We start from the raw sequence: 11,336 nt of genomic DNA, 5'->3' as shown, positions 1-11,336 counted from the left end.
GAACCCTACTTTTTCCCCCTCCAGCCACTGCAATGCACATCACAGGCTATCCCACCCGTTACCATGGTTTCAAGGAATGCAGAGAGAAGAAAAATGAAGATTAAAGACAGGGGGTTTGGTTTTGTTTGAAGGGTCTTTGCAGACAATCCCATACATGTGCGTAAGGAATTACACTTAAAAAATCAACACAATGATTCCTGAAAAACTGAGTAACAACGTTCCAAATATTAACAATAAAGTGATATAAATAAACAATACATATAGCTATATAATATATATGGGTGTCAGACAGATGTGAGGGCCAGAAAAAGTTATCATTCAGCCTTTTAGTATAACCTAGTGATGGTATTTAAGTGTAGAGTCAAATTAGAAGAGGGATTCTGAGAAACAAATATTCACCCTAGGATACAACAGGCAGCAAGCTCCCAGAAACACTTCCCAATATGAAGGTGGAACTAATCCTGAAGTCGAAAGACTCTTGGCCACAGTAGCAGAGCTGTAAGGAAGCCAGCAGCAACACGAGCATCTTGCTATCAGTAACTGACAACCAGCTGCCATAAATTCAACTAGATGAGCCTGCTCCCCGTCGAGAGTGTTTAACAAGTGCAGTATCAAAGCCACTCCAAGGCAGGAAGCTCTGCAGGAACAGATCAGGGTGCTCTCTCACCCTTTACATCAGGACAGAATAGCACATTCTTCTCCCCTCTCACTGAATGAGAGCAGGCAGTGATATCAGTGAGCTAAATGGTGAAACACCCCAGAGTGAGAGTCTGAAGTGGCCAGTCCTTGTGTGCCTGCAGGAGCTCCAGCACTGCTCTGAGTGGGACCCTGCTGCAGGCAGACAGCTCCTGAGCAGAACAGGGGACCAGTCTCACCAGCCACGTGAAGAGAGAAAGAGAAGGCAGGTGGTTGAAGGGAAAGGATGAAAGGGGGGTTCTGTTTCAGGAGGGAAAAAAACATTGGAGGATAAAGCAAAAAAAAAAAAGGGCAATGTATTAAGCTTTCTGGAAGATGCACCTCTACTTAGTTTTCAAGTGGCCAACTGTCTGAAAGTGCCTTTAGCAAGTGCAAAGAGCCATCTTTCCAGCAGAGTTTCTGAACAGATACAGAAACCAGAATAGTTCATGCAGAGAGTTATGGGGTGGAGGGGAGAGAGGGAAAAAAAAAAAAGTTGTGCAGCAAATGATTCAATTTTGAGTCAAAGCTTTTTTCCATGTGCATGTTCTGTAATAGCTTTACTACTTCCCACACCCTTCTATTTAAGTTATTATATCAAGGCCATGATAATGGCATCAGAAAAAGCCACACAAAACCCCCCACCACACACAGAGAGGTATTTCTGTAGGGATTGGTTTGCTGTCCAGAGACACAGCACAGCGAACGGCACCCACCGCAGTCAGTGGGCAATGAATGAAATGTTCTTGTCCAGCTCCATCAGCTTGGACAAACACACACAGTAATTATAACCAGAAATAAACCCCAAAAATGTTTAAAGTGATCCAGTGACAGAAGTAGCACAAGCACTTCAGAGGTGGAAGTAAATGTCTCTCACTCACACCATGCTCATTCAAGTATTTTTATCCCTAGAGAACAGCAAAGAGCAAAACCTCTAGGTTAGAAAACTGCCCTTCAAAACAGCTCAGATTTCAGCAACCAAAACCATGAATATTGTATTTAAGAAGCCTGTATACACATGGAAAAAACTGGAAAAACACCAAAGTAGAAAAGGTTTCTTTAAGGGTCATTTGGTGCAGTGGAAATATTATTGAAAACTTAAAGCCAAGTATACTTCATGCCTTAATACAGGACTCCTTGCAGCAGAAACTTTTAAAAGGCCAAGAGAGCTGAGGAGGAATGGATTGCCTTCTCTTCAGAAGCCTTTTACTCCAATTGCAATCACTTTATTTCCACTTCCAGCATCCAGGCTGCCTGGTTCTCCTCCTTTGGTCCATTCAAACAGAATGTACTTGTTCCTCCACACATTTTCCTGCCAGCTTCCCTCGACTCCATTGATGGTTGTTGGCAAACAACCACAGATAGTACTGAGGCAGAGCTGCACACACATCACACACGAGCTCATACAATGGCTAAAAATTGCACATTTCTAACCCATCTGAAAGCACCTCATTAAACATCTTCGTAATTCAGGTACTTCAACATTCATGATCAATACTTCTATCTTGAGGGAAATCTTAGGGAAAAACATGAAATTTACACTAGTCAATATTAAAATGCAAAAAGAGAGACAAAAGTTAAAAAGCAAGAGGAATGAGTTTAAGCAAAGCCTCTTCCAAACTTCCTTCTGAGATTTTCTGCTGGCTTCCACCTTTGGCCTATATGTGTTGTAAAAAAAATCCTTATATATATATATATATATAAAGTCAAAGGGATGAAGAGATCATACTTAACTAGGTGAACATCTTCAGGATTTTAAAATCAGACTGGAAGTGCTCCATGGCTTTGCCCTTAGAGAGCTGACACTCACCCACCACAAGGCAAGTGTGGTGGGCGAAGCTGAATCGCCACCGTTGCCAGCCTGGGGGCTCAAAGCTGAGGTGCTGCCCTGAGCACCCCAGAAAATAACGAGCTCCTCGCTCATGCTCTGGCACCAGTTTCTACTTTATTACAGAGTTTGATGCTTTGAGTATGAAAATTTCTAAATCTGCTGCCAATGTGACCGAGCAGCACTGGTGCAAATGTATTTTACCATAGCTGCCTATCCACAGAGCAGCTGGGGAGGAAAAAGCCAGTTCCACCCTGGCAGCACCCTCACAGGGTCTCCATTGATTTCTTCTTATGAACAAGAAGTTTCTTTTAATGGAATCAACTTTCTTGGTGTGAGGAAATAACTTTTTTCCTCACTGTCATCTCACTCTTCTAAAGGCCCCTGCCACAGTGTCCTACCCCAGAGGAGAGCTCAGACCCCTGCTGCTGCCTCCCCTCCTGGCTGAGCTGAGAACACCACCCACACTGTGCTCCCTCAGGAGTCTGGGGCAGTCTCCAAATAAATAGGGTCACCTTGTTGTGAATCAGGCCAATGTCCCTAATGCTGGCACAGACAGCAACAGCTGGTGACTTAACCCACTGAAAACCTCATATTCCAAGCACTAATTCCTACCCAGGTGCCAATACTTCGTGTTGTTTTTTAGCAAAGTTGTTTGGTCATGATGTTCCTTTCTAGAGCACGGAGCTACCTTACATTTTACTTTGTGATGCCCATGCTCAGCACATACAGTTATGTACAAAGTTTCCTCTAGTTGTCTGAAATGATGGTTTAAGAACAACAGGATTCAGATTTCACTGCAGAAATACAGGGGAGGGAAGGAAAGAAGCTGAGCCCCACAGCTCCAGCCCACCCCATCTACCCACTGCAGGCTCTGCCAGCTTAGGCCCACGACTCAGCTATCCACACAACACAGAAGGTTTTGCTCTCATCATACCACCCTTTATCTGTATCTTCCTTGACTTTTGGCACAGAGGTAACAATACAAGTGGTTCAAATTTAGACATCATTGCAGTAACAGTATAGTAGCAGGAGTTGTTTATAGTTGCCTATAGTTGCCTTTTGACCTCATTGCATTAAATTTTTTGTTTACAGAAACGTGCTACCAGCACGTAAAGGCTGTTTTATGGTGGCCCTGAGGTCCTCTCCCCCTGCCTCAACCTGCCTGCTGGAGCAGCCCTGGAGAATCAACGTGTTTCCTCTGCTACAGGAATTTTCTTACCCTCTTCTCAGATTAGTGAAACAATTTCCTGGAGGTTTTCCAAGAGACAGCATGTAGGATACTATTGACTCAAACTGATTTCATTTGGATTTTCATCCTAAGGTATCTTCAGCAGCTTTACAACCAACCAGGCAATCTATACAATCAATACAATCTATTGTGGAGGCTCACAGGCACAGCCCAGTGATGGTCTCACTCAGGTTAGCTGCAGCATCAGGACAGGGTACGTGTCAAAACACAAAGAAATTGAGTTTGTCTTTATGTGCAGGATTGTGCCCAGCACGAGGCATACAAGGCACCAAGACATCAACACCTCAATGTCTGTGGTGGGTCACAAGCAAGTCTGGAACCATAGGGAAAAGGATGTTAAAAGAACCAGCTCCCTCAGCTGAACTAGACAGGGGCAGAAAGCATATTATGAGAGGCACTGAAAGGTAACAGTTCATTGATGTGTAGTTTGCACTTGTGAGGTGGCAGAGGTGGAGCACTAACTTCCCAACACTGGCAGCTGCACTGTAAACCAGCCTGTGCCACTGGACTTTGCAAACAATTTAACCTGACACTGCCTCAGCAATGTCAAATGACTGCACAAATTCACACCTTCCCCTGGAGAGTTCACATTCCACAGGAAGTGGCAAAGCTCTTGAATGACAAGTGTCATCATGCTGCATTCAAGGGCAGAGGCCACAAATACCTGCACGTGGACTGCAAGCCATGCTGCCATCCCCTGTACCAAAGGGCAAGAAGGGAGCAGCTCACAGGGTCACAGGATCAATGCCCTGAAGCCAATAGCTGTCGATCAGCACTAGCTTCATGAAGGGAGAAATGATCAGTGGGAGAAGAAAAGCAGGAAGAGAACAAGAGTCATGTTGGTTGATCCTACAACTCCTCAAAAATCACATTCCAAAGCATCTACCCAAATTATTCCTGGCACACATGAAACAGCAGTATGGAAATGATTTGGTGGGGTGGGAACAGGACGGGACAAACTCCCTCCCCAGGATTCCAAAATCCTGGCCCATATCCCCACCCCAAACTTCACAAACATGAGCAATACTTCCCCCCTGGAAACGCTGCTTCACTCCCCCCACTGGACTCCCCACGAGAGCAGCACTCCCAGAGCACCCCAACAGCCCCACGGCTGCACCAGCTCAGACCACAGGTCCCCAGTACAGCATCCTGCCTCTCCCAGGCACCAGTGATCCCCAGTACAGCATCCTGCCTCTCCCAGGCACCAGTGCTCCCACAGATCTATCACCACACCCAGATCTCACACGCAGGCAGCAGCCCAGCATTTACATGTAAGGCACAAACTATTTTTTCCACCCATGTGCATCACTTCACATTAATTTGCATTGAATTTATCACCAAGTCCCTTATTCCACAAGATTCTTCTACGGCCCTTCAACACTCTGAAGAGTTTGGACTTGCCAAGGAGCTGCCACTTACTAACTACTCTATTTTCCCAATCATTTCTTGGTGTTGAACAACAACATATCCTCAAGCACAGATCTCCATCTTGCTCCACAACGAAAATTAGCAACATATGCCTACCCTCCATCCCCAGCTCTTGAGCCATATGAGAACCATTCCTTCTGCTCACAACTGTGCCATTTCTTTGGCATGCTTTGGTAAGGGACACTGTCAAAACACAGGTTTTTAAATTCAAGCACCCTACTAATTGGATGTCTTTATCTGATATAGCTGGCAACTCCTACAGAGAACTCCAATAGGTTTGTGAGGCACACCTTACCTTTACAAAAGTCATGCTGACTCTTTCCAAACATATTATATTATTCCTGTGTTCCACCAAGTCTGTCAGAGTTTCTACTATTTGTCCAGTAGAGACATCATCTCTACTGGTTTGGGTTCCAGAAGAAATCCAGGGAACTACATGAATCACAGCTGCCACCTTCCAGTTCTCAGGTACAAAGACAGTTTTAAAATGAGAGGGTATGTATCAGTCAGGGGAGGGAATTAATTATCAAGTTCCTTTAGAGCTGTAAGAAATCTCTATTCATTTGACCATCTGATTTATCTACTTAGTCCCAATCTCTTCTGGTGACATTTCCACGTGAAGCAGTGCCATTAATATGTGCACAAATGAGAGTTCTCCCATGCTGCCACCTTCCAGTTCTCAGGTACAAAGACAGTTTTAAAATGAGAGGGTATGTATCAGTCAGGGGAGGGAATTAATTATCAAGTTCCTTTAGAGCTGTAAGAAATCTCTATTCATTTGACCATCTGATTTATCTACTTAGTCCCAGTCTCTTCTGGTGACATTTCCACGTGAAGCAGTGCACAAATGAGAGCTCTCCCATGGATTCCACTCAGACTGACCTGTGCTTACTGAGTGCCAGTTCAAACTGTGACTGCACAACAGACCCCCACCATCTCCACACACCTGGACACTACCCTGCATCCCAAAACCTCAGTGCAGCAGAGCCTGCATCAGCCCAATTACAGTAAAATTGATACTCTGAAGTATTTAAAATCCAGCATGGAGAACAGAGAGACAGCTCTAGAGAAACAAGCCACTCCCATACAACACTCCAATACATGCAGTGATACATTAGTTGCTGCTGACTGCTGTCACTTGCTAATTAGTCCCTTTTGATTACAATACTCTGTTGCAACTTGGTAACTTCACAGTTGCTTTGCTGGACTCGACCTGTTGCCAGCTGTTCTGTAACACAAACACAATGAAACCCTCCCCATGGACCTTGCATTAATGCTCTCCTACAGTGCCTCTGCAGCAGCCTCACTGCCTGGAAGAGATCTGTTAGAAGAAGGTCTCCCAGCTGGAACACAGTGGAACTTAGAAGCCCTTCTTCTGAGGTGGGGCAGCAGGCTTTCATTGTTTGACACCTCAATGGGCAAGGGAGAATTTTAGATGTCATTTAAATGACATCTGAAATGTTGGTAAATGAAGACTCTGTAACACCCAGCAATAAAATTGTGCTTATTTATGCATATTATGCAAAATCATCCTCTTACCCAAGGTAAAGCACTAAGAGCCTTGTGGGGAAGCCCCTACACCTTGCCAGCACTGGCAGTGAGGAGATGTGACCTTGTTCTCTGTACTCTTCCTCACTTTGAAGCCTTTTGAGCCCTCCAGAGCCCTTAGCTAGAACTGTGCTTATTAAAAGCACCTACAGATGGAATCATATCAGGGAAAACACTGCTAGCTCTGGTTTAGGGTCACATCTGCCAACACCCATCAGTTGATATTGCAGGTGATGCTCCCAAAGGGTCCAAAGCAGCCACTGCAGAGCAGCATCTGCCCTCTGGGCACTGAAAACATTACTCAGTGGAACCCATTTTTTTTTTCCACAAGAAAAGAGGCTTTCAATTTACAGTCCTGATACACACATAATTCCCTGAGCCAAGAGAGTACAACCACAGGACACCACCTGAACCTAGCAGCCTCTTAATGCTAAAACAGGCTTCTGAGAAGGGACTTGGCTGCTGCATTTCTTCTGTGAAGACTCCACTAAATGCAAAGACTCGTGCTTGTAATGAGACAAAAAAGATGGAGGAAAAAAAAAAAAACACTCAGACACTTTAACCCTTTATACATGATGATCTGTAGTATTTCTCCTTTTCTGTGATGGAAAACATAAGTTCAGCTACATATGAGAGAAGAATTAAAAAAACCCCGAAACTTTCTGGCAGAATAAAACCACTTCAAGAGAAGGCATTTCTAACATGGCACAGAACAAATGGGCAGGAGTCTGTAAGAGAAGAAAAAAGCCTCTCTTCCCTCCCAAATCTCTGTCCAAACAGCTTTTCAAACATTAAAAGCCTGCCCACATAGCAGAACAAAATGATCAGAAAAGTTTTAGAAGTGCTGCAGTACATTGCTGACTTATTTTTAAGATGACTCACCTATTAGAAGAGAGTCCCCTGAATGGGATTCCATAATTGGTTTTGACAGGGGAGGTTTTGATCTGTGGGAAGAAGGAAGAAGCATCTCTGAGCAGTTAAGCTCGTTTAACAGTGTGCTTACTTTTTTTAAAACATACATCTCTATGTGTGTGTGCATGCACACGACAGAGACAAGAGAATACCTCTGCCCCCTGCAGGAAATCCAAACCTCTGCAAGATGGACTCAGTAATTAAGTTGCAGTTGAGATTTACACCAATTGACTCAAGTTTTGAGGTGATCTTTCAGGAGAAATTCAGACCAAGTATTCTCCGTGAGCCTCAAGGCATCAATTCAAAGAGAATATTCATGTATCACACCAGCCAGCCTGCTTCTTACACTGGGAATTTATCACTGTCTCCAAAAGTAAGAGAAGATTCAATCACCTCTAAGCACCGGCTTCCTCTGCTCATTATATTTGATATAATTAAGGATAAAGTCTTTTTGCCTCCCTACAGCTTCCACATAAACTTCCCCAGCTTGGACCAGTGGCTGCAGTCACACCTATGACTTCCCTGCATAATGAAACCTTTATTCTCCACCCTAGAGCAGGAAGAGTGTCTCAGAAGAGGGATGAAATGATCATAGCTTGCAACTCGTGACATTTTGCTGAATTCCACTCAGTTTCACAGAGCTAAACATAAACATTGCACTTACTTGATATTATGTATTTTTCTGGCAACGATCATTGGAAAATCCACTTCAAAATATTTTCTAGGGAGAAGATTTTCATCCTGAGAATTGGAGTAACAGTCTAGAATTAAGGATGTTCAAGTTTCACATGTACATGACAAGAAGATAGAATCTTAAGTCCTGAACAGTTTTAATTTACACTGACATCTGGAACAGTTGCATAACTCAACATCCCACAGCTTAAAAAAGAAAAACACAAACACCCCAAAACAACAAAAACACTTGAGAGACACCAGAATGTCCTCCAAGTGTTCAGGAAATGATTTAACTTTTTATGCAGTGCAGAAATCCTGGGCACTAGATCACTGAAACACACACTCCAACAGTGTATCACCAGGATCCAGGAGAAACAGCAACAGGAAACTACTACAACACCTACAACACCTCTGCAGTGTATTTTTCTGAGAAAGAAACCAGGAACATCTTGCACAGGTGTACACAGAAAGTGACCACACTCCACAATTTGTCCTCAAGCCAAGAGCAGCCTGCAGGTGCCCCAGGATTCCTCTACTGCAGAAATGGGGGAAACCTCTTCATTTCAGTGTCACCATCTGCCACCCTGAGCAAGGAGCTGTACCAAGTCTCTCCTTAGGCAGCACTCCCTTTGTGATGGAGACGTGCTGCCAGCTCTGGCCTGTGCTGCCAGCTCTGGCATGTCCACCTCAGGAATTTCTGCAGGTGAAATCAGGAACTGGACTGTGGGAGTGTGCAGTTAACTGGGTCCCATCCACTCTCTCCTAATCACACCACATCTGCTCTTTACAAGGAGACAACTTGGAATTACAGGCCCCACTTCAGCTTTTAAAAATCACTGTTTCAGGAAATAACACTGTGCATTGGCATCATTTTCACAGGAATGCTGGTAAGAAAAATGCTGCACGTGTCAGAGAAAATTCCTTATTTTTCCCCTTCCACTGACTGAATTGTGACCAAGCAAAATGCAGCTGGCCTGCCTGGGCTTCCTGCCAGAAACTAAATTTACAAATGAAAATGTTAATGAGAAGACAAGACGACTGAAGAGGTGTGGTCAGCCAGAATGCTGCCATCAGAATCTCCAAATAATCTGAATTTTTGTGTATTACATACATGTGTAGACATATATATTTACATATTTAAATTCACATTTATATAAATAATTCAGAAACGTGTAACTAGGGCTTGCACTGTGGTACTTTCATCCTGTTTTAACATAGGATAAAGTGAAAACTTATAGAGGAGAGCAAGCATTCAAGCTCTGCTCCTGGCAGTCCTCTAGAGGTCAGCGTGGTGTCACACACTTTTTGGGGAAAACCAGGGTTTTAAAGGTACCAGGATGAATTCTGAGCAAGCCAGACCTGTGGCAGAACAGTGCTCCAGATGTCCCCACAAACCTGCCCTCAGCCAGGCTGGTCACTCTCAGCCATCCCTACCTTCAGTCTCCAGAACAGAGTGTCCATGCCAGCACCAAGATTGACAATCTGACAGTTGCACTCTGTCTTCTTCAGAAAAGCTTTAATCAGGTAACTGACTCCATGAACACGAGCGTAGTAGCCTGTTAACAGCAACAAAAGTTTGGGTTTAGTTGTTATTTTAATATAAAACTTAATTTTGAACACAAAGATTTTTTTTGTAACTTTGGAAAGTTTGTCTATTTAATAGATGGCATTCCTTAGGATGAATTATTCACTCTTTTTAAGGCACCTAAGGTTTTCTTGTGTTTTGTTTTTTTCTCATTACTAACAAAATCTGGCACACTGATAAAACAAGATTCCATGTATAAATAAAAGTTTGAGCCAAGTTTCACCACAAGCTGAGCAAAATAATTCTATTTGGTGTGTGTGCACTTTTGCAGAGAGCAGAGCTGACAGACCCAGCTGCCCTGGGTCAAATCAACACTTCAGATTGTTCTGCAGAGGTTCCTGCCTGCTGAGACACACAGAGACATTCCACTCAGAAAAAATGGACAAGAGTTTTGATTTAAAGAAGAATATTTAAAAGATCAGATACCATGTGGAATTATTCCTGCAAAGAAAACTTGTGTTATTCTTTTACACATTTCCTGCACTCCATAATACCCCACATAGGGAGGTTCTATCAGGTGCTCTTCAAGAGCAGTCAGGAACTGGTTTGCTCTGTCTTCATTCTCATGCCAACTTGCCTCTATTGATTTCAGGTGCTTTTCTTTCTTTGGCTTGTCTCACAAAATACTGGATGTAAGGGTCCTTCCAGTAGCCAACACTTACAGCAAACCTGTCCAGCAGAGGGGAAAAAAAATAAAATATGGGAATTATGAAATACAGCCACCAAGATTTACTCTAAAAGATAACACAGCTAAGAAGGTCACTCTCTGACCTGGGTGTGTACATGCAGGCTTGCTGAACGTGTGAAACTATTTCAATTAAGAAGTTATAGAAAGTCTGGTAAAAGAGGTTGGCTCTTTCCATATTGAGCAAGCATCTTTTAACTGTCCCTGCACTACCTGATGAACTCCTGCAAGCAAAGACCCTAATTTCAAGTATTTCCTCCATGAGGACTCAGCAAAGAGGACTGGTGTGTCTGAAGCTCCTCAGAGAGCACACAAAGCAAGCTTTACTCCACGTTATGTTACCAGCTGTCTGCACCTATTCCAGAGCTTCTACCTCTCCCTTGACCACAGACAACAGCACTAGTCTAGTCTCACAGAGCTTAATAGTTTTACAACAGATTTAAAAAGGTAAATTCTCTAAAACAAACTCATCTACCCAACAGTTTGCTGCTATAGCACCAGCAAAAGGAGAGCACAAAAAAAGCCAGCGATAACACAAGCTGAAGTCACATCCGTGCACATCAGGACTCAGCACCCCCCCAGCACCCGTCCTCTGGAAGAGAAGGAGAAGTCTGAAAAACATCAAGATTCTTCCTCCTGAGCTGCTGCACACCACTGAAGTTTCTGAGCGCTGCTGCCAGGGAGCACAGTGCCACAGTGCCGGCTGCCGCTGGATGCCTCGTACCGACAAACTCTGAGCTGAAAATTG

The 11,336-nt window shown here is 43.7% G+C and overlaps 1 protein-coding gene across 1 annotated transcript in view; it reads right to left on the bottom strand.

Moving 5' to 3' along the window:
* Positions 1-10,572, bottom strand: part of LCMT1 (leucine carboxyl methyltransferase 1) — a gene marked incomplete at its 5' end in the record, with an annotated part of 18,258 nt that extends 7,686 nt beyond the window's left edge. Inside the window, 4 exons of the mRNA XM_008947373.1 lie at positions 7,614-7,675; positions 8,308-8,384; positions 9,753-9,874; positions 10,481-10,572. Of these exons, the coding sequence (XP_008945621.1) occupies positions 7,614-7,675; positions 8,308-8,384; positions 9,753-9,874; positions 10,481-10,572 (353 nt within the window). The remainder of the gene's footprint in view (positions 1-7,613; positions 7,676-8,307; positions 8,385-9,752; positions 9,875-10,480) is intronic.
* Between the last annotated feature and the right edge of the window lie 764 nt (positions 10,573-11,336).

This window comes from Merops nubicus, unplaced genomic scaffold (assembly GCF_000691845.1).
Source record: "Merops nubicus isolate BGI_N331 unplaced genomic scaffold, ASM69184v1 scaffold25439, whole genome shotgun sequence".
Taxonomy (NCBI): domain Eukaryota; kingdom Metazoa; phylum Chordata; class Aves; order Coraciiformes; family Meropidae; genus Merops; species Merops nubicus.
Note: the sequence above shows the minus strand (reverse complement) of the source record. Positions and strands in the feature narration are given on the sequence as shown.